Source organism: Mustelus asterias, unplaced genomic scaffold, assembly GCF_964213995.1.
Source record: "Mustelus asterias unplaced genomic scaffold, sMusAst1.hap1.1 HAP1_SCAFFOLD_387, whole genome shotgun sequence".
Classification (NCBI taxonomy): domain Eukaryota; kingdom Metazoa; phylum Chordata; class Chondrichthyes; order Carcharhiniformes; family Triakidae; genus Mustelus; species Mustelus asterias.
Window position 1 is genome coordinate 227575 of NW_027590343.1, and position 24344 is coordinate 251918.

The following is a 24344-nucleotide window of genomic DNA, read 5'->3' on the forward strand; positions in this document are numbered from 1 at the left end:
CTCCCTTTCCAATCAACTCTGGCCAGCTCCTCCCTCGTGTCTTTGTAGTTATCTTTATTTAATCGTACCCCACCGTTACATCTGATTCCAGCTCCTCCCTCTCAAACTGCAGGGTAAATTCTATCATATTGTGGTCACTGCTCCCTAAGGGTTCCTTCACCTTAAGTTCCCTAATCAAGTCTGCCCTCACTACACATCCCCAAATCCAGAATTGCCAGTTCCCTGGTAGGTTCTGTCACAAGCTGCTCCAAAAAAACCATCTCTTAGACATTCCACAAATTCCTTTTCTTGGGATCCACGACCTACCTGGTTTTCCCAGTCCACCTGCACGTTGAAGAGACAAAAGGATGAAGAATTAATACAACCAGATGGACATTTTGGTAAATTCATAAGATATAGGAGTAGAATGAAGCCATTCGGCCCATTGAGTCCACTCCGCCATTCTATCATGGCTGATATGCTCCTCATCCCCATTTTCCTGCCTTCTCCCCATAACCCTTCAACCCCAATCCCAATTAAAAATCTGTCCAACTCCTCCTTAAAGGTACTCACTGTCCCAGCATCCACCGCACTTTGGGGTAACGAATTGCTCAGATTCACGACCCCTTGGGAGAAATAGTTTCTCCTCGACTCTGTTCTAAATTTATAGCATCCCGACAGTACAGAAGGAGGACATTCGGCCCATCGAGTCTGCACTGACAACAATCCCACCCAGGCCCTATCCCCGTAACCCCACCTATTTAGCCCACTGATCCCTCTTATCTACGCATCCCGGGACACGAAGGGGCAATTCAGCATAGCCAATGCACCTAACCCGCACATCTTTGGACTGTGGGAGGAAACCGGAGAACCCGGAGGAAACCTACGCATACACGGGGGGATATGGTACAAGAAATGGTAAAAAATTGCAGCATGCTGCTGTGCAGAGGGATCTGGGTGTCCTTGTGCAGGAATCTCAAGGAGTTGGTTTGCAGGTGCAGCAGGTAATTAAGAAGGCAAATGGAAATTTTGTCCTTCATTGCTGGAGGGATGGAGTTTAAAAACAGCGAGGTTATGTTGCAGCTGTATAAGGTGCTGGTGAGGCCACACCTGGAGTACTGTGTACAGTTTTGGTCTCCTTACTTGAGAAAGGATACACTGGCACTGGAGGGGGTGCAGAGGGGATTCACGAGGTTGATTCCGGAGTTGAGAGTGTTGGCTTATGAGGAGAGACTGAGTAGACTGGGGACAAAGACATACAGGCAAAGCATAGCGTTCATAGAGAAGGAAAGGAGACAGTGCATAATGTCGGGTTGCAGTCATAGCTAGGGTGTAGAAAAACCTAACGCAAGGTAGGTCCATTCAAAAGTCTGATGGCAGTAGGGAAGAAGCTGTTCTTGAGTCGGTCGGTACGTGACCTCAGACTTTTGTATCTTTTTCCCAAAGGAAGAAGGTGGAAGAGAGAATGTCCGGGGTGCGTGAGGTCCTTGATTATGCCGGCTGCTTTTCCGAGGCAGCGGGAAGTGTAGACAGAGTCAATGGATGGGAGGCTGGTTTGCGTGATGGATTGGGCTACATTCATGACCCTTTGTAGTTCCCTGCAGTCTTGGGCAGAGCAGGAGCCATATCAAGCTGTGATACAACCAGAAAGAATGTTTTCTATGGTGCATCTGTTAATGTTGGTGAGAGTTGTAGCGGACATGCAAAATTTCCTTCATCTTCTGAGAAAGTAGAGGCGTTGGTGGGGCTTTCTTAACTATAGTGTCGGCATGGGGGGGACCAGGACAGGTTGTTGGTGATCTGGACACCTAAAAACATGAAGCTCTCGACCCTTTCTACTTCATCCCTGCTGATATAGACAGGGGGATGTTCTCCTTTACGCTTCCTGAAGTCGATGACAATCTCCTTTGTGTTGTTGACATTGAGGGAGAGATTATTGTTGCCGCACCAGTTCACCAGATTCTCTATCTCATTCCTGTACTCTGTCTCGTCATTGTTTGAGATCCGACCCACTACGGTGGTGTCGTCAGCAAACTTGAAACTCGAGTTGGAGGGGAATTTGGCCGCACAGTCAGAGGTGTATAAGGAGTATAGTCGGGGGCTGAGAACACAGCCTTGTGGGGCACCGGTGTTGAGGATGATCGTGGAGGAGGTGTTGTTGACTAGCCTTACTGATTGTGGTCTGGGAGTTAGGAAGTTAGTGCACTCACTAACTGACGAGTGAGTTAGCAAGTTCAGGATCCAGACCTGTGAGAGCATTCCAATTGTTGAAATGTCTGCTGTGGGAAAATGTAGGTGAGACATACAGCAAACTCCCACTAACCTCAATGTGTTGACATTCAGATAATCATTACTTTTTAGTCAGGGTTGAAAGATTTGCATTATCCAATGGTTAGGACATTGGCAGGACACGCCCAGTACCCTAACTAATTCCATGCAAACATCTCCCTTAGCTCTGCACTGGAGTCTAAGCCGAGATTGCCCATAACCCCATCCATGTACCATGGCCAATCCCCCTAACCTACACATCTTTGGACACGAAGGGTCAATTTAGCGTGGCCAATCCCCCTAACCTACACATCTTTGGACACGAAGGGTCAATTTAGCGTGGCCAATCCACCTAACCTACACATCTTTGGACACGAAGGGTCAATTTAGCATGGCCAATCCCCCTAACCTACACATCTTTGGACACTAAGGGGCAATTTAGCATGGCCAATCCACCTAACCTACACATCTTTGGACACTAAGGGGCAATTTAGCATGGCCAATCCACCTAACCTGCACATCTTTGGACAATAAGGGACAATTTAGCATGGCCAATCCACCTAACCTGCACATCTTTGGACAATAAGGGACAATTTAGCATGGCCAATCCACCTAACCTGCACATCTTTGGACACGAAGGGACAATTTAACATGGCCAATCCACCTAACCTGCTCATTTTTGGACACTAAGCGGGCAATTTAGCATGGCCAATCCACCTAACCTGCACATCTTTGGACACTAAGGGGCAATTTAGCATGGCCAATCCACCTAACCTGCACATCTTTGGACACTAAGGGGCAATTTACCATGGTCAATCCACCTAACCTACACATCTTTGGACACTAAGGGGCAATTTAGCATGGCCAATCCACCCAACCTGCACATCTTTGGACACTAAGGGACAATTTAGCATGGCCAATCCACCTAACCTGCACATCTTTGGACACGAAGGGTCAATTTAGCATGGCCAATCCACCCTAACCTGCACATCTTTGGACACGAAGGGACAATTTAGCATGGCCAATCCACCTAACCTGCACATCTTTGGACACGAAGGGTCAATTTAGCGTGGCCAATCCACCTAACCTGCACATCTTTGGACACTAAGGGGCAATTTAGCATGGCCAATCCACCTAACCTGCACATCTTTGGACAATAAGGGACAATTTAGCATGGCCAATCCACCTAACCTGCACATCTTTGGACACTAAGGGGCAATTTAGCATGGCCAATCCACCTAACCTGCACATCTTTGGACACTAAGGGGCAATTTAGCATGGCCAATCCACCCAACCTGCACATCTTTGGACACTATGGGACAATTTAACATGGCCAATCCACCTAACCTGAACATCTTTGGACACGAAGGGACAATTTAGCATGGCCAATCCACCTAACCTGAACATCTTTGGACACTATGGGACAATTTAGCATGGCCAATCCACCTAACCTGCACATCTTTGGACACTATGGGACAATTTAGCATGGCCAATCCACCTAACCTGCACATCTTTGGACACTATGGGACAATTTAGCATGGCCAATCCACCTAATCTGCACATCTTTGGACACTATGGGGCAATTTAGCATGGCCAATCCACCTAACCTGCACATCTTTGGACACTATGGGACAATTTAGCATGGCCAATCCACCTAATCTGCACATCTTTGGACACTATGGGACAATTTAGCATGGCCAATCCACCTAACCTGCACATCTTTGGACACTATGGGACAATTTAGCATGGCCAATCCACCTAATCTGCACATCTTTGGACACTATGGGGCAATTTAGCATGGCCAATCCACTAACTTGTACGTCTCTGGACTCTAAGGGACATTTTAACATGGCTAATCCACCTAATCTGCATTCATTGACTGTCTACACTTCCTGCTACCTTGGCAAAGCAGCCAGCATAATCAAGGACCCCACGCACCCCGGACATTCTCTCTTCCACCTTCTTCCGTCGGGAAAAAGATACAAAAGTCTGAGTTCACGTACCAACCGACTCAAGAACAGCTTCTTCCCTGCTGCCGTCAGACTTTTGAATGGACCTACCTCGCATTAGGTTGATCTTTCTCTATACTCTAGCTATGAATATAACATGACATCCTTTCCTTCTCTATGAATGGTATGCTTTGTATAGCACGCAAGAAACAATACTTTTCACTGTATACTCATACATGTGACAATAATAAATCAAATCAAGTCAAAATCTTTGGACACGAAGGGACAATTTAGCATGGCTAATCCATCTAACCTACAGATCTTTGGATACTAAGGGGACAATTTAGCATGGCTAATCCATTTAACCTACAGATCTTTGGATACTAAGGGACAATTTAGCATGGCTAATCCATCTAACCTACACATCTTTGGACACTAAGGGGACAATTTAGCATGGCTAATCCATCTAACCTACACATCTTTGGATACTAAGGGGACAATTTAGCATGGCTAATCCAGCTAACCTACACATCTTTGGACACTAAGGGACAATTTAGCATGGCTAATCCACCTAACCTACACATCTTTGGACACTAAGGGGACAATTTAGCATGGCTAATCCATCTAACCTACAGATCTTTGGATACTAAGGGGCAATTTAGCATGGCTAATCCACCTAACCTACACATCTTTGGACACTAAGGGGACAATTTAGCATGGCTAATGCATCTAACCTACAGATCTTTGGATACTAAGGGGCAATTTAGCATGGCTAATCCACCTAACCTACACATCTTTGGACACTAAGGGACAATTTAGCATGGCTAATCCATCTAACCTGCACATCTTTGGACACTAAGGGACAATTTAGCATGGCTAATCCATCTAACCTGCACATCTTTGGATACTAAGGGACAATTTAGCATGGCCAATCCATCTAACCTACACATCTTTGGACACTAAGGGACAATTTAGCATGGCTAATCCATCTAACCTACAGATCTTTGGACACTAAGGGGTAATTTACCATGGCCAATCCACCCAACCCGCACTTCTTTGGAGTGTGGGAGGAAATCGGAGCACCCAGAGGAAACCCACGCAGACACGGGGAGAACGTGCAGACTCCGCACAGACAGTGACCCGAGCTGGGAATCGAACCCGGGTCCCTGGAGCTGAGTGGCAGCAGTGCTAACCCGGTGTGCCACAAGAGTGGTGTGAATGGCCCGGGATCGGAAAGAATTGTAAATCCTTACCTTTAACTTTTTTATCGGTTTGTACAACTGTCACTACGGATAGAAAAAAGTCACGTTAACAGTGAAAGACATTCCAGAATCAGGAACAAAAGGACAATTCACCCATTCAAATTCATAAGATCCGGGAGCAGAATTAGGCCACTCGGCCCATCAAGTCCGCTCCGCCATTCGATCATGGCTGAGACGCTCCTCATCCCCATTTTCCTGCCTTCCCCCCCATAACCCTTCAACCCCATTCCCAATTAAAAATCTGTCCAACTCCTCCTTAAATTTACTCACTGTCCCGGCATCCACCGCGATTTGGGGCAGCAAATTCCACAGATTCACAACCCTTTGGGAGAAGTAGTTTCTCCTCAACTTTGCTGCCCCTTATCCTAAGACTATGACCTCTCGTCCTAGAATGCCCCACAAGAGGAAGCATCCGCTCCACGTCTACTTTATCCAGACCTTTTACCATCTTGTCCACCTCAATTTGATCTCCCCTCATTCTCCTCAGTTCCAGAGAGTATCGGCCTAAACTATTCAATCTCTCTTCATACGACAAACCCCTCATCTCGGGAATCAATCTAGTGAACCTCCTCTGAACTGCCTCCAATGCCAATCTTTCCCCAAATACGGGGACCTAAACTGTGCACAATACTCCAGGTGCGGCCTCACCAATGCCTTGCATTGTTGCAAGAATACTTCCCTACCTCTATGTTCTATTCTTTTTTCTATCCATTCGTGGGACATGGGCATCGCTGGCTGGGCCCGCATTTATTGACCTCCCTTACTTGCCAGAGGGCAGTTGAGAGTCAACCACATTGCTGTGACTCTGGAGTCACAAGTAGGCCAGACCAGGTAAGGACAGCAGATTTCCTTGACTAAAGGACATTAGTGAACCAGATGGGTTGATCACCCCTCAGCCTCCTGCACTCCAGAGAAAAAAAGTCTCTCCAGCCTCTCCATACAACTCAAACCATCAAGCATCCTAGTAAATCTTTTCTGCACTCTTTCTAGTTTAATAATATCCTTTCTATAATAGGGTGACCAGAACTGTACACAGTATTCCAAATGTGGCCTTACCAATGTCTTGTACAACTTCAACAAGACGTCCCAACTCCCGTATTCAATGCTCTGACCGATGAAACCAAGCATGCCGAATGCCTTCTTCACCACTCCGTCCACCTGTGACTCCACTTTCAAGGAGCTATGAACATGTACCCCCAGATCTCTTTGTTCTGTAACTCTCCCCAACGCCCTACCATTAACTGAGTAAGTCCTGCTCTGGTTCAATCTACCAAAATGCATCACCTCGCATTTGTCTAAATTAAACTCCATCTGCCATTCGTCAGCCCACTGGCCCAATTGATCAAGATCCCGTTGCAATCCAAGATAATCTTAGCGTCTGGTGGTGACATTGCCCCTCTGGACCCTTTTGTATCTCTCCCCTCTCAGCTTAAACCTATGCCCTCTAGTTTTAGACTCTCCTACCTTTGGGAAAAGATATTGACGATCTACCTCATCTGTGCCCCTCATTATTTTATAGATCTCTATAAAATCAACCCTCAGCCTCCTACACTCCAGAGAAAAAAGTCCCAGTCTATCCAGCCTCCCCTTATAACTCAAACCATCAAGTCCCGGGAGCATCCTAGTAAACCTTTTCTGCACTCTGTTCAGTTGTACCACAGTTAACCTGGGTCACATAGTTTCACTGAGACATCATCTCTTCCTCATCTACGAACCTGAAGATTATGGGTCTCTACTTAAAAATGTCGCTGTGTTAACATAGAACATAGAAAGCCACAGCACAAACAGGCCCTTCGGCCCACAAGTTGCGCTGATCATATCCCTACCTCTAGGCCTATCTATAGCCCTCAATCCCATTAAATCCCATGTACTCATCCAGAAGTCTCTTAAAAGACCCCAACGAGTTTGCCTCCACCACCACCGACGTCAGCCGATTCCACTCACCCACCACCCTCTGAGTGAAAAACTTACCCCTGACATCTCCTCTGTACCTACCCCCCAGCACCTTAAACCTGTGTCCTCTCGTAGCAACCATTTCAGCCCTTGGAAATAGCCTCTGAGAGTCTACCCTACCCAGACCTCTCAACATCTTGTAAACCTCTATCAGGTCACCTCTCATCCTTCGTCTCTCCAGGGAGAAGAGACCAAGCTCCCTCAACCTATCCTCATAAGGCATGCCCCCCAATCCAGGCAACATCCTTGTAAATCTCCTCTGCACCCTTTCAATGGCTTCAACATCTTTCCTGTAATGAGGTGACCAGAACTGCGCGCAGTACTCCAAGTGGGGTCTAACCAGGGTCCTATAAAGCTGCAGCATTATCTCCCGACTCCTAAACTCAATCCCTCGATTAATGAAGGCTAGTACGCCGTACGCCTTCTTGACCGCATCCTCCACCTGCGAGGCCGATTTAAGAGTCCTATGGACCCGGACCCCAAGGTCCGGGTTAACTTGTCACTCAAAGAGTGTGATGAATGTCTGAGCAAATGCTTTGGTATATACTTTGGTATATTATCTCACAGAATTGCTACTTACCCTTAGGAGGTTCAAAGATGGTTGTGGTCTTATCTAGAACAAGAAAACACATATATTAATGGAGAAAGGGGGTTTTGGTACAAAATTAAAAAGCTACATGACCTGATCACATTTGATTTGGTTGATGATTGTCACATGTATTGGGATACAGTGAAAAGTATCGTTTCCAGCGCGCTAAACAGACAAAGCATACCATTCATAGAGAAGGAAACAAGATAGTGCAGAATGTAGTGTTACAGTCACCGGTAGGGTGTAGAGAAAGATCAACTTAATGCGAGGTAGGTCCATTCAATAGTCTGACGGCAGCAGGGAAGAAGCTGTTCTTGAGTCGGTCGGTACGTGACCTCAGACTTTTGTATCTTTTTCCCGATGGAAGAAGGTGGAAGAGGGAATGTCCGGGGTGCATGGGGTTCCCATAACTAGAAATGGTCTGCATAGCACGCAAGAAACAATACTTTGCACTGTATATTAATATATGTGACAATAATAAATCAAATCAACTTTTACAGATGCCCCATAGAAAGCATTCTTTCTGGTTGTATCACAGCTTGGTCTGGGGCTCCTGCTCTGCCCAAGACCGCAAGGAACTACAAAAGGTCGTGAATGTAGCCCAATCCATCACGCAAACCAGCCTCCCATCCATTGACTCTGTCTACACTTCCCGTTGCCTTGGCAAAGCAGCCAGCATAATCAAGGACCCCCACACACCTCGGACATTCTCTCTTCCACCTTCTTCCAGGAATGTGAGTGACACGGTGGCACAGTGGATAGCACTGCTGCATCACAGTGCCAGGGACCCGGGTTCGATCCCCAGCTTCAATTCCCAATTGATCAAGATCCCGTTGCAATCCGAGATAACCATCTTCACTGTCCACTATGCCACCAATCTTGGTGCCATCTGCAAACTTACTAACCGTGCCTCCTGCATTCTCATCCAAATCATTAAAATAAATGACAAATAACAGTGGACCCAGCACTGATCCCTGAGGCACACCGCTGGTCCAGTTTGGTCTGGGCTCCTGCTCTTCCCAAGACCACAAGGAACTACAAAAGGTCATGAATGTAGCCCAATCCATCACGCAAACCAGCCTCCCATCCATTGACTCTGTCTACACTTCCCGCTGCCTTGGCAAAGCAGCCAGCATAATCAAGGACCCCCACACACCCCGGACATTCTCTCTTCCACCTTCTTCCAGGAATGTGGTCGCCAGGTTGAAAAACAACCCTCTACAACCACCCTCTGGCTTCTGTCAAGAAGCCAATTTTGTATCCATTTAGATACCTCACCCTGGATCCCATGGGATTTAACCTTATGCAACAACCTACCATACGGTACCTTGTCAAAGGCCTTGCTAAAGTCCATGTAGACAACATCAACTGCACTGCCCTCATCTACCTTCTTGGTTACCCCTTCAAAAAAACCCAATCAAATTTGTGAGACATGATTTTCCACTCACAAAACCATGCTGACTGTCCCTAATCAGTCCTTGCGTCGCTAAATGCCTGTGGATCCTGTCTCTCAAAATACCTTCCAACAACTTACCCACCACAGATGTGAGGCTCACCGGCCTGTAGTTTCCAGGCTTTTCCCAGCAGCCCTTTTTAAACAAAAGGACAACATTTTCCACCCTCCAATCTTCAGTCAGCCCACCCGTGACTATCAATGATTCAAATATCTCGGCTAGGGGACCCGCAATTTCCTCCCTAGCCTCCCACAACGTCCTGGGATAGGCTTCATCAGGTCCCAGAGATTTGATGTGTGTGGTGAACCATTGTTGGTTCCCACTAGGTAGTGCTGAGCCATGGTCTGGCCAGTACTATGAGTCTGTAGATATGTTACTGTTGGGGTTAGGGTTGGGCTGTTCTACCTGTTAATATAGTTGTTATCATAGAATCATAGAAACCCTACAGTACAGAAAGAGGCCATTCGGCCCATCGAGTCTGCACCGACCACAATCCCACCCAGGCCCTACCCCCATATCCCTACATATTTTACCCGCTAATCCCTCTAATCTACGCATCCCAGGACTCTAAGGGGCAATTTTAACATGGCCAATCAACCGAACCCGCACATCTTTGGACTGTGGGAGGAAACTGGAGCACCCGGAGGAAACCCACGCAGACACAGGGAGAATGTGCAAACTCTGCACAGACAGTGACCCGAGGCTGGGAATCGAACCCAGACAGAAGGCAGAGAGTTGGGATAAAAGGTTCTTTCTCAGAATGGCAACCGGTGACAAGTGGTGTCCCGCAGGGTTCAGTGTTGGGGCCATAGCTGTTCTCTTTATATATTAACGATCTAGATGACGGGACTGGGAGCATTCTGGCCAAGTTTGCCGATGATACAAAGATAGGTGGAGGGGCAGGTAGTATTGAGGAGGTGGGGAGGCTGCAGAAAGATTTAGACAGTTTAGGAGAGTGGTCCAAGAAGTGGCTGATGAATTTCAACGTGGGCAAGTGCGAGGTCTTGCACTTTGGAAAAAAGAATAGAGGCATGGACTATTTTCTAAACGGTGACAAAATCCATAATGCTAAAGTGCAAAGGGACTTGGGAGTCCTAGTCCAGGATTCTCTAAAGGTAAACTTGCAGGTTGAGTCCGTAATTAAGAAAGCAAATGTAATGTTGTCATTTATCTCAAGAGGCTTGGAATACAAAAGCAGGGATGTACTTCTGAGGCTTTATAAAGCACTGATTAGGCCCCATTTGGAGTACTGTGAGCAATTTTGGGCCCCACACCTCAGGAAGGACATACTGGCACTGGAGCGGGTCCAGCGGAGATTCACACGGATGATCCCAGGAATGGTAGGCCTGACATACGATGAACGTCTGAGGATCGTGGGATTATATTCATTGGAGTTTAGGAGGTTGAGGGGAGATCTAATAGAAACTTACAAGATAATGAACGGCTTAGATAGGATGGACGTAGGGAAGTTGTTTCCATTAACAGGGGAGACTAGGACGCGGGGGCACAGCCTTAGAATAAAAGGGAGTCACTTTAGAACAGAGATGAGGAGAAATTTCTTCAGCCAGAGAGTGGTGGGTCTGTGGAATTCATTGCCACAGAGGGCTGTGGAGGCCGAGACGTTGAGCGTCTTCAAGACAGAAATTGATAAATTCTTGATTTCTCGAGGAATTAAGGGCTATGGGGAGAGAGCGGGTAAATGGAGTTGAAATCAACCATGATTGAATGGTGGAGTGGACTCGATGGGCCGAATGGCCTTACTTCCGCTCCTATGTCTTATGGTCTTATGGTCCTTGGAGCTGTGAAGCAGCAGTGCTAACCACTGTGCCACCCCAGCCGTGCTCCGCCTCCTGGGAGAGGTGTAAAGGTCACTGCTCTGCCTGGTGACCCTTTAGTCTGGGATCATGTACTGTATATGGTAGCTCTGTTATTGTTGCCAATAAAAGCCTTTATTTCCCGGGTACATCATGCCTCTCGTGTGTTATATCGCGCATCAATGTGCTTTAAGGCTTCCACCTTCTCTGTAATATGTACACTCCTTTAATTTCTTTCCAGTACTCTGAAGTTCTGCCACTCGCAGTGTTTCTCAGAGAGGTTTAATTTTGGATATATTCCAGAGTTGCAGTGCCTGAACAGGACAGGCGAGGGAGCATTTGAACAATTCATGGCAGCAGTGCCGGTTTGAGAACCGTTCGGCCTCCTCTATTACTGGAGAACATTCATCATTTAACTGAATAAGATGCTTGACTTTTGTTTTTGGTAGAGCAGCACAGCTGGAAGATGAACGGACTGTGTCGTGCCGGAGGATTTTGTTCTCATCTGGATCGATAAGACGACCGCACAGCACCGGGGAAAGAGGGGAGAGGGAGGATAACCCAAGGACGAGTGAAATATTCCTTTCGTCCAGAAGGCAACGAGAAAAGCCTGGGTAAGTGAAATGGTGAGCGAGGCTGCCCCGAAAGCCCATAAGAAACAGGCACAGCCGGAGGCCATTCGGCCCCTCACACCTGCCAACACGATCGCGGTGGATCCGCCATTCGACCCGTCCACTATCCCGCCCTTTTCCCGTAACCCTGGATTCCCGTCCCGATGGAGAATCTTACTTGTCTCAGCCCGAAATAGTCCCGAGGACTCCGCACAGCTCTCTAAGGAGTTCCAAAGACACGGTGGGTTAGCACTGCTGCCTCGCAGTTCCAGGGACCCGGGTTCGATTCCCAGCTTGGGGTCACCGTCTGTGCGGAGTCTGCACGTTCTCCCCGTGTCTGCGTGGGTTTCCTCCGGGTGCTCCGGTTTCCTCCCACAGTCCAAAGATAGTTTAAGTTCATTTGTTCATAGAATTCCGACAGTGTACAAGGAGGCCATTCGGCCCATCGAGTCTGCACCGACCACAATCACACCCAGCCCCTATCCCTCTCGCCCCACATATTTACCCGGCTAGCCTTCCCTGACACTAAGTGGCAATTTAGCATGGCCAATCCACCAAACCTGCACATCCTTGGACACTAAGGAGCAATTTAGCATGGAAAATCCACCCAACCTGCACATCTTTGGAACTAAGGGGCAATTTAGCATGGCCACTCCACTGAACCTGCACATCTTTGGAACTAAGGAGCAATTTAGCATGGCCAATCCACTTAACCTGCACATCTTTGGAACTAAGGGGCAATTTAGCATGGCCAATCCACCTAACCTACACATCTTTGGAACTAAGGGGCAATTTAGCATGGCCAATCCACTTAACCTGCACATCTTTGGAACTAAGGGGCAATTTAGCATGGCCAATCCACCTAACCTGCACATCTTTGGAACTAAGGGGCAATTTAGCATGGCCAATCCACCTAACCTGCACATCTTTGGACACTAAGGGGCAATTTAGCATGGCCAATCCACCTAACCTGCACATCTTTGGACACTAAGGGGCAATTTAGCACGGCCAATCCACCTAACCTGCACATCTTTGGACACTAAGGGGCAATTTAGCACGGCCAATCCACCTAACCTGCACATCTTTGGACACTAAGGGGCAATTTAGCACGGCCAATCCACCTAACCTGCACATCTTTGGACACTAAGGGGCAATTTAGCACGGCCAATCCACCTAACCTGCACATCTTTGGACACTAAGGGGCAATTTAGCACGGCCAATCCACCTAACCTGCACATCTTTGGACACTAAGGGGCAATTTAGCACGGCCAATCCACCTAACCTGCACATCTTTGGACACTAAGGGGCAATTTAGCATGGCCAATCCACCTAACCTGCACATCTTTGGACACTAAGGGGCAATTTAGCATGGCTAATCCACCTAACCTGCACATCTTTGGACACTAAGGGACAATTTAGCATGGCCAATCCACCTAACCTGCACATCTTTGGACACTAAGGGGCAATTTAGCATGGCCAATCCACCCAACCTGCACATCTTTGGGCACTAAGGGACAATTTAGCATGGCCAATCCACCTAACCTGCACATCTTTGGACACTAAGGGGCAATTTGGAATGGCCAATCCACCTAACCTGCACATCTTTGGACACTAAGGGGCAATTTAGCATGGCCAATCCACCTAACCTGCACATCGTTGGACACTAAGGAGCAATTTAGCATGGCCAATCCACCCAACCTACACATCTTTGGACACTAAGGGGCAATTTAGCATGGCCAATCCACCCTAACCTGCACATCTTTGGACACTAAGGGACAATTTAGCACAGCCAATACACCCTAACCTGCACATCTTTGGACTGTGGGAGGAAACCCCCGCAGACCCGGGGAGAATGTGCAGACTCCACACAGACAGTAACCCAAGCTGGGAATCGAACCCAAATCCGTGCACTGGGAGGCAGCAGTGCTAACCCACTGTGCCATCTTGCCGCTCTCATTAGTCACAAGTAGGCTTACATTCACACTGCGATGATGTTACTGTGAAAACACCCGAGTCGCCACACTCCGGCACCTATTCGGGTACACTGAGGGAGAATTTAGCATGGCCAATCCACCTAACCTGCACATCTTTGGACACTAAGGGGCAATTTAGCATGGCCAATCCACCTAACCTGCACATCTTTGCACACTAAGGGACAATTTAGCATGGCCAATCCACCTAACCTTCACATCTTTGGACACTAAGGGACAATTTAGCATGGCCAATCCACTTAATCCGCATATCATTGGACACTAAGGGGCAATTTAGCATGGCCAATCCACCAAACCTACATATCTTTGGACACTACGGGCAATTTAGCATGGCCAATCCACCTAACCTGCACATCTTTGGACACTAAGGGGCAATTTAGCATGGCCAATCCACCTAACCTGCACATCTTTGGACACTAAGGGGCAATTTAGCATGGCCAATCCACCTAACCTACACATCTTTGGACACTAAGGGGCAATTTAGCATGGCCAATCCACCTAACCTACACATCTTTGGACACTAAGGGACAATTTCGCATATCCAATCCACCCTAACCTACACATCTTTGGACACTAAGGGGCAATTTAGCATGGCCAATCCACCTAACCTACACATCTTTGGACACTAAGGGGCAATTTAGCATGGCCAATCCACCTAACCTACACATCTTTGGACACTACGGGGCAATTTAGCATGGCCAATCCACCTAACCTGCACATCTTTCGACACTAAGGGACAATTTAGCATGGCCAATCCACCTAACCTGCACATCTTTGGACACTAAGGGGCAATTTAGCATGGCCAATCCACCCAACCTGCACATCTTTGGGCACTAAGGGACAATTTAGCATGGCCAATCCACCTAACCTGCACATCTTTGGACACTAAGGGGCAATTTGGAATGGCCAATCCACCTAACCTGCACATCTTTGGACACTAAGGGGCAATTTAGCATGGCCAATCCACCTAACCTGCACATCGTTGGACACTAAGGAGCAATTTAGCATGGCCAATCCACCCAACCTACACATCTTTGGACACTAAGGGGCAATTTAGCATGGCCAATCCACCTAACCTGCACATCTTTGGACACTAAGGGACAATTTAGCATGGCCAATCCACCCTAACCTGCACATCTTTGGACACTAAGGGACAATTTAGCACAGCCAATACACCCTAACCTGCACATCTTTGGACTGTGGGAGGAAACCCACGCAGACCCGGGGAGAATGTGCAGACTCCACACAGACAGTAACCCAAGCTGGGAATCGAACCCAAATCCGTGCACTGGGAGGCAGCAGTGCTAACCCACTGTGCCATCTTGCCGCTCTCATTAGTCACAAGTAGGCTTACATTCACACTGCGATGATGTTACTGTGAAAACACCCGAGTCGCCACACTCCGGCACCTATTCGGGTACACTGAGGGAGAATTTAGCATGGCCAATCCACCTAACCTGCACATCTTTGGACACTAAGGGGCAATTTAGCATGGCCAATCCACCTAACCTTCACATCTTTGGACACTAAGGGACAATTTAGCATGGCCAATCCACTTAATCCGCATATCATTGGACACTAAGGGGCAATTTAGCATGGCCAATCCACCAAACCTACATATCTTTGGACACTACGGGCAATTTAGCATGGCCAATCCACCTAACCTGCACATCTTTGGACACTAAGGGGCAATTTAGCATGGCCAATCCACCTAACCTGTACATCTTTGGACACTAAGGGGCAATTTAGCATGGCCAATCCACCTAACCTGCACATCTTTGGACACTAAGGGACAATTTATCATGGCCAATCCACCTAACCTACACATCTGGACACTAAGGGGCAATTTATCATGGCCAATCCACCTAACCTGCACATCTTTGGACACTAAGGGGCAATTTAGCATGGCCAATCCACCTAACCTACACATCTTTGGACACTAAGGGGCAATTTCGCATATCCAATCCACCCTAACCTACACATCTTTGGACACTAAGGGGCAATTTAGCATGGCCAATCCACCCTAACCTACACATCTTTGGACACTAAGGGGCAATTTAGCATGGCCAATCCACCTAACCTACACATCTTTGGACACTAAGGGGCAATTTAGCATGGCCAATCCACCTAACCTACACATCTTTGGACACTACGGGGCAATTTAACATGGCCAATCCACCTAACCTGCACATCTTTCGACACTAAGGGACAATTTAGCATGGCCAATCCACCTAACCTCCACATCTTTGGACACTAAGGGGCAATTTAGCATGGCCAATCCACCTAACCTACACATCTTTGGACACTAAGGGACAATTTAGCATGGCCAATCCACCTAACCTGCACATCTTTGGAGTGTAGGAAGAAACCGGAGCACCCGGAGGAAACCCACGCAGACATGGGGAGAACGTGCAGACTCCGCACGGACAGTGACCCAAGCCGGGAATCGAACCCGGGGTCCCTGGCGCTGTGAGGCAGCAGTGCTAACCCACTGTGCCACTGTGCCGTCCTATGTGCGGGTTAGGTTGATTGGGCGTGCCAGATTAACCCTTAGTGACCCGGGATGTGATAGGTTCGAGGGATCAGCAGGGTACCTAAACGGGGAATAGGGTCAGGGTGGGATTGTGGTCGGTGCAGACTCGATGGGCCGAATGGCCTCCTTCTGCACTGTAGGGATTCGATGTTTCTGTAACCTCTGAGACAAGGAATGTATTCTCATCTCAGTTTAAGTGGGTGCCCCTTTATTCTGAGCCTCACGAGAAACCAGCTACATCAATGGTACTGAACTTCCATTCCACGTTTCAATAGGTTATTAAAAGTTGTTAAAAGTTGAATCATAGAATCATAGAATCCCTACAGTGCAGAAGGAGGCCATTCCGCCCATCGAGTCTGCACCAACAACAATCCCACCCAGGCCCTGTTCCCATAACCGAACACATTTACTCCACTAATCCCTCTAATCTACCCTCCAGAGGGCACAACCTCCTTTAAAACAGAGATGAGGAGGGATTTCTTCAGCCAGAGAGTGGTGAATCTGTGGAACTCTTTGCCGCAGAAGGCTGTGGATGCCGGGTCATTGAGTGTCTTTAAGACAGAGATAGGTAGGTTCTTGATGAATAAGGGGATCAGGGGTTATGGGGAAAAGGCAGGAGAATAAGGATGAGAAAAATATCAGCCATGATTGAATGGAGGAGCAGACTCGATGGGCCGAGTGGCCTAATTCTGCTCCTATGTCGTATGGTCTCATGCACAAGGACACCCAGGTCCCTCTGCACAGCAGCATGCTGCAATTTTTTACCATTTAAATAGTCCATTTTGCTGTTATTCCTACCAAAATCTGGCCCCTCGAGCCTGCCCCACCATTCAATAAGATCATGGCTGATCTTTTCGTGGACTCAGCTCCACCTACCCGCCCGCTCACCATAACCCTTAATTCCCTTAACCCTAAATTGTCGCTCTGTGAATCTGTCAATAGAAGGTAGGGGTTTGTATTTGGGGATGCGTTTTGGAAGGTATTCGAAAAGAATGATAAAATCCTTACCTTTTGGAGTAACTGCTTTCGCTGTGGACAGAAAACATGTATTTGAAGTTTAGTTTATTTATTGGTGTCAGAAGTCAGCTTACCTTAACACTGCAATGAAGTTACTGTGAAAATCCCCTCGTCGCCACACTCCTGTTCGGGTTACACTGAGGGGGAATTTAGCACGGCCAATGAACCCTAACCAGCTCGTCTTTCGGACTGTGGGAGGAAACCCACGCAGACATGGGGAGAATGTGCAAACTCTGCACAGGCAGTGACCCAAACCGGGAATCGAACCTGGGTCCCTGTCGCTGTGAGGCAGCAGCGCTAACCACAGTGCCACCGTGGCTGATCTATATCACAAAGCCATTGGGTTCTGTGTCCCTTAATACCGAACCCTATCAGCGTGGATTACATGAGATTTCTCCCTCTAATCGAAGAAATTTGGGCAAAGAAATGGCAGATGGAGTTCAATCCTGATCAATGCGAAGTGATGCATTTTGGTAGAAATAATGTAGGGAGGAGCTATACGATAAATGGCAGAACCGTAAAGGGTGTAGATACGCAGAGGGACCTGGGTGTGCAAGTCCACAGATCCTTGAAGGTGACGTCACAGGCGGAGAAGGTAGTGAAGAAGGCATATGGCATGCTTGCCTTTATAGGACGGGGCATAGAGTATAAAAGTTGGGGTCTGATGTTGCAGCTGTATAGAACGTTGGTTCGGCCGCATTTGGAATACTGCGTCCAGTTCTGGTCGCCACACTACCAGAAGGACGTGGAGGCTTTGGAGAGAGTACAGAGGAGGTTTACCAGGATGTTGCCTGGTATGGAGGGGCTTAGTTATGAGGAGTGATTGGGTAAACTGGGGTTGTTCTCCTTGGAAAGACGGAGGATGAGGGGTGACCTAATAGAGGTGTATAAAATTATGAAAGGCATAGATAGGGTGAACGGTGGGAAGCTTTTCCCCAGGTCGGTGGTGACGTTCACGAGGGGTCATGGGTTCAAGGTGAAGGGGGGGAGGTTTAACACGGATATCAGAAGGACGTATTTTACACAGAGGGTGGTGGGGGCCTGGAATGCGCTGCCGGGCAAGGTGGTGGAGGCGGACACACTGGGAACGTTTAAGACTTATCTAGACAGCCACATGAACGGAGTGGGAATGGAGGGATACAAAAGAATGGTCTAGTTTGGACCAGGGAGCGGCACGGGCTTGGAGGGCCGAAGGGCCTGTTCCTGTGCTGTATTGTTCTTTGTTCTTTGTTATCATTGCTGCCTGAATCCCCTTGTAATTCTGGAGTCCCTTTTCCTGCTTTCTCAAGTAATGAAGTTATGTCAAAAGCTTTTCTTAAAGAGCAAATTTAGATCTGCAAAAGCTTCTTTTGGGCGGTTTTGGGGACTTTAGCCGCACACCAACCAGTCCCACAACATTTCATCAAGGGGCAATTTAAATTTGCAATATTAAGCTGATTTCCACAACTTATCACAGAATCCTGTAGTGCAGAAGAGAGAGAGACAGAGACCCAAGCCGGGAATCGAACCCAGGTCTCTGTCGCTGTGAGGCAGCAGTGCTAACCACTGTGCTGCCCCAAAGAGTGGGCCAACGTGCAGACAGGGGGAAGGCATCATATGCGAGGATGGGATTCGAACTCACGCAGCACAAAGCAGTCCATCGCCTTAACCACTTGGCCACCTCATCATAAAGCGTTTGAGTTACAAAAGCAAAAACCCACTGAACTGTTTCAATGTAATCGGACAAAATGGGGTGGCACGGTGGCACAGTGGGTTCGCACTGCTGCCTCACAGCGCCAGGAATCTGGGTTCGATTCCCGGCTCGGGTCGCTGTCTGTGTGGAGTTTGCACCTTCTCCCCGTGTCTGCGTGGGTTTCCTCCGGGAGCTCCAGTTTCCTCCCACACTCAAAAGATGTGCAGGTTAGAGGGATTGGCCATGCTAAATTGCCCCTTAGTGTCCAAAGATGTGTAGGTTAGGTGGATTGGCCATGCTAAATTGCCCCTTAGTGTCCAAAGATGTGTAGGTTAGGTGGATTGGCCATGCTAAATTGCCCCTTAGTGTCCAAAGATGTGTAGGTTAGGTGGATTGGCCATGCTAAATTGCCTGTAGGTGTCCAAAGATGTGCAGGTTGGATGGATTGGCCATGCTAAATTGCCCCTTAGTGTCCAAAGATGTGCAGGTTAGGTGGATTGGCCGTGCTAAATTGACCCTTAATGTCCAAAGATGTGTAGGTTAGGTGGTGGAGGCGGACACACTGGGAACGTTTAAGACTTATCTAGACAGCTATATGAACGGAGTGGGAATGGAGGGATACAAAAGAGTGGTCTAGTTTGGACCAGGGAGCGGCGCGGGCTAATTGTTCCTTGTTTCTCGTTTCAAGGCTTCATTCTATGATCATCTTGCTGGTGCCAGTACAGAGCGAGACTGCGGATAGTTGGGAACCTGTCTCGGGGGCAGGGAATTCATATGGTGTTCGTGGAAGTGGAAATGACTAGGGTTGGGAAGCATTTTCCGATCAGGGCCAGTGTGATCTCCTGGACTCGTTTCGATCGCCTCAGGGGGTCGGAGAGGAATTTCCCAGATTTTTTTTCCCCTATATTGGCCCTGGGGTTTTCACTCTGGGTTTTCGCCTCTCCCTGGAGATCACATGGTCAGGAATGGGGGGGTGGGGGTGAGTTAATAGGTTGTGATGAACAAAGCATCGTAGCTGTGAGGGACAGCTCGGTGGATAGGATATTGGTATGTAGATAGGCTGGAAAATTGGGCGGGGATCCTGGATTCAGGATTCAATCCTGGACCGGGGAGCGGCGCGGGCTTGGAGGGCCGAAGTGCCTGTTCCTGTGCTGTATTGTTCTTTGTTCTTTGTTATATGCTAATACATGTGACAATAATAAATCAAATCAAATCACTGCTGCCTCACAGCTCCAGGGTCCTGGGTTCGATTCCCGACTCGGGTCACTGTCTGTGTGGAGTCTGCACATTCTCCCCGTGTCGGCGTGGGTTTCCTCCGGGTGCTCCGGTTTCCTCCCACAGTCCGAAAGACGTGTAGGTTAGGGTGCATTTTGGCCATGACAAATTGCCACTTACTGTCAGGGGGACTGACCTGGTAAATATCGGGGCTATAGGGATAGAGGCTGGGTGGGATTGTGGTCGGCGCAGACTCAATGGGCCGAATGGCCTCCTTCTGCACTGTAGGGATTCTATAATTCTTTTCCATGAATGTTCCCGATGGTGGGGGGGGGAGTCCAGAACCAGGGGGTCACAGTTTGAGGATAAGGGGTAAACCTTTTAGGACTGAGGTGAGGAGTAATGTCTTCACCCAGAGGGTGATGAATGAGTGGAATTCACTCCCACAGCAAGTAGTTGTGATGAACCATCGTTGGTTCCCACTGGATAGTACTGAACCAGGGTCTGGCCAGTACTACAAGGATGTATATATGTTGCTGTTGGGTTAGGGATGGGTTGTGCTACTTGTTGCTGTTGGGGTTAGGGTGGGGTTGTTACACCTTTGTACTGTAGTGTTGTGGTACATCCCAGTCGGTCTCCGCCTCCTGGAAGAGGGATAAGAGTCCCTGCTCTGGCTGGGACCCCTCAGTCTGGGATCGTGTATATAATTGGTAGCTGCTTCGTTACAGCAAATAAAAGCCTTTATTTCCTGAGCATCAAGCCTCGTGTATGATAACGCGCATCAGGAGTTGAGGCCAAAACGTTGCATGAATTCAAGAAGAAATTAGATACCGCTCTTGGGGCTAAAGGGATCGAGGGAAAAGGGGGGGAAGGGGGGGGAGGAATCAGGATATTGAATTCGATAATCAGCCACGATTAAGGTGAATTTTTTTTTCATTCATTCATGGGACATGGGCGTCGCTGGCTAGGCCCAGCATTTATTGCCCATCCCTAGTTGCGTCTTGAGAAGTTGGCGTGAGCCGCCATCTTGAATCGCTGCAGTCCATGTTCTGTGGGCTGACCCACAATGCCATTGGGCAGAGAATTCCAGGATTTTGACCCAGCGACTGCGAAGGAACGGCCGATATATTTCCAAGTCAGGATGGTGAGTGTCTCGGAGGGGAACTTGCAGGTGGTGGTGTTCCCATGTATCTGCTGCCCTCGTCCTTCTAGATGGAAGTGGTCGTGGGTTTGGAAGGTGCTGTCTAAGGATCTTTGGTGAATTGCTGCAGTGAATCTTGTCGATAGTACACACTGCTGCTACTGAGCGTTGGTGGTGAGGGAGTGAATGTTTGTAGATGTGGTGCCAATCTTGGGGGGCTGCTTTGTCCTGGATGGTGTTGAGCTTCTTGAGTGTTGTTGGAGCCGCACCCATCCAGGCAAGTGGGGAGTATTCCATCACACTCCTGACTTGTGTCCTTGTAGATGGTGGACAGGCTTTGGGGGAGCCAGGAGGTAAGTTACTCGCAGTATCCCTAGCCTCTGACCTGTTCTTGTAGCCACCGTGTTTATGTGTTGAGTCCAGTTGAGTTTCAGGTCAATGGTTACCCCAAGGATGTTGATAATGGAGGGGTTCGGTGATGGTTACACCATTGAATGTTAAGGGTGGTGGTTTGAGTGTTAGAGTGATGGCCATTGCCTGGCATTTGTGTGGCATGAATGTTATTTGCCACTTGTCAGCCCGAGCCTGGATATTGTCCAGATCTTGTGGCATTTGAGCATGGACTGCTTCAGTATCCAAAGAACAAAGAACAATACAGCACAGGAACAGGCCCTTCGGCCCTCCAAGCCCGCGCCGCTCCCCGGTCCAGGATTGAATCCTGAATCCAGGATCCCCGCCCAATTTTCCAGCCTATCTACATCCTAATATCCTATCCACCGAGCTGTCCCTCACAGCTACGATGCTTTGCTCATCACAACCTATTAACTCACCCCCACCCCCCCATTCCAGACCATGTGATCTCCAGGGAGAGGCGAAAACCCAGAGTGAAAACCCCAGGGCCAATATGGGGGGAAAAAAATCTGGGAAATTCCTCTCCGACCCCCTGAGGCGATCGAAACGAGTCCAGGAGATCACACTGGCCCTGATCAGAAAATGCTTCCCAACCCTATTCATTTCCACTTCTGCTTTACGAACACCATCTGAATTCCCTGTCCCCGAGACAGGTTCCCAACTATCCGCAGTCTCGCTCTGTACTGGCACCAGCAAGATGATCATAGAATGAAGCCTTGAAACGAGAAACAAGGAACAATTAGCCCGCGCCGCTCCCTGGTCCAAACTAGACCACTCTTTTGTATCCCTCCATTCCCACTCCGTTCATATGGCTGTCTAGATAAGTCTTAAACGTTCCCAGTGTGTCCGCCTCCACCACCTTGCCCGGCAACACATTCCAGGCCCCCACGACCCTCTGTGTAAAATATGTCCTTCTGATATCTGTGTTAAACCTCCCCCCCTTCACCTTCACTCCGAGGAGTTTTGTTTTGGTTTTATTTATTTACAGGATATGGGAGGGCCAGCATTTGCCCTCGAGAGCAGTCGAGAGTCAACCCACATTGCCGTGCCTCTGGAGTCACATGTAAGCTAGGCCTGGGTCAGGACGGAAGGCTTCCTTCCCTAAAGGACATCATGTGACCCAGATGGGTTTTTCCGACAATTGGTCATCAGTAGATTGTAAATTTTTATTGATTCGAATTTCACCATCTGATATGGCGGGATTCGAACCTGGGTCCCAGCTCTTCACAGAATCACAGAATCCTCCAGTGCAGAAGAGGCCCTTCGGCCCATCGAGTCTGCACCAATGCATGAAAGGCCCTGACCTTCCCACCTAATCCCACTTGCCAGCACTTGGCCCAGAGCCCTGAAGTCATGGCGAGCCAAGTACTCATCCAAATACTTTTTAAAGGATGTGAGGCATCCCGCCTCCACCCCTCTCCCAGGCAGCGCATTCCAGACCCTCACCACCCTCTGAGGTAAAAAAAGCTTTCCCTCAAATCTCCCCCCTAAACCTCCCAACCCCTCACTTTTAACTTGTGCCCCCTCATAACTAACCCTTCAACAAAGGGGAACAACTGCTCCCTATCCACCCTCTCCATGCCCCTCATAATCTTGAACACCTCTGTCCCAGGTCCCCTTGGCCTGATGAAATATATCCTAGGATTCTTTGGGAGGCAAGGGATGAGATTGCAGAGCCTTTGGCTTTGATCTTTGGGTCCTCACTGTCCATGGGGATGGTGCCAGAGGACTGGAGAATGGCGAATGTTGTTCCTCTGTTTAAGAAAGGGAATAGAAATGACCCTGGTAATTATAGACCGGTTAGTCTTACTTCGGTGGTTGGTAAGTTGATGGAAAAGGTCCTTAGGGATGGGATTTACGACCATTTAGAAAGATGCGGATTAATCCGGGATAGTCAGCACGGATTCGTGAAGGGCAAGTCGTGCCTCACAAATTTGATAGAATTTTTTGAGGAGGTAACGAAGTGTGTTGATGAAGGTAGGGCAGTTGATGTCATATACATGGATTTTAGTAAGGCGTTTGATAAGGTCCCCCATGGTCGGCTTATGATGAAAGTAAGGAGGTGTGGGATAGAGGGAAAGTTGGCCGATTGGATAGGTAACTGGCTGTCTGATCGAAGACAGAGGGTGGTGGTGGATGGAAAATTTTCGGATTGGAGGCAGATTGCTAGCGGAGTGCCACAGGGATCAGTGCTTGGTCCTCTGCTCTTTGTGATTTTTATTAATGACTTAAAGGAGGGGGCTGAAGGGTGGATCAGTAAATTTGCTGATGACACCAAGATTGGTGGAGTAGTGGATGAGGTGGAGGGCTGTTGTAGGCCGCAAAGAGACATAGATAGGATGCAAAGCTGGGCTGAAAAATGGCAAATGGAGTTTAACCCTGATAAATGTGAGGTGATTCATTTTGGTAGGACTAATTTAAATGTGGATTACAGGGTCAAAGGTAGGGTTCTGAAGAGTGTGGAGGAACAGAGGGATCTTGGGGT

At 48.3% G+C, this 24344-nt stretch overlaps 1 protein-coding gene across 1 annotated transcript in view; it reads right to left on the reverse strand.

Moving 5' to 3' along the window:
* LOC144486542 (uncharacterized) overlaps positions 1-24344 on the reverse strand; it is a 175423-nt gene that overhangs the window by 140854 nt on the left and 10225 nt on the right. Inside the window, exons 2-3 of the mRNA XM_078204592.1 lie at positions 7992-8024; positions 5450-5482 (exon numbers count right to left, since the gene is read on the reverse strand). Of these exons, the coding sequence (XP_078060718.1) occupies positions 5450-5482; positions 7992-8024 (66 nt within the window). The remainder of the gene's footprint in view (positions 1-5449; positions 5483-7991; positions 8025-24344) is intronic.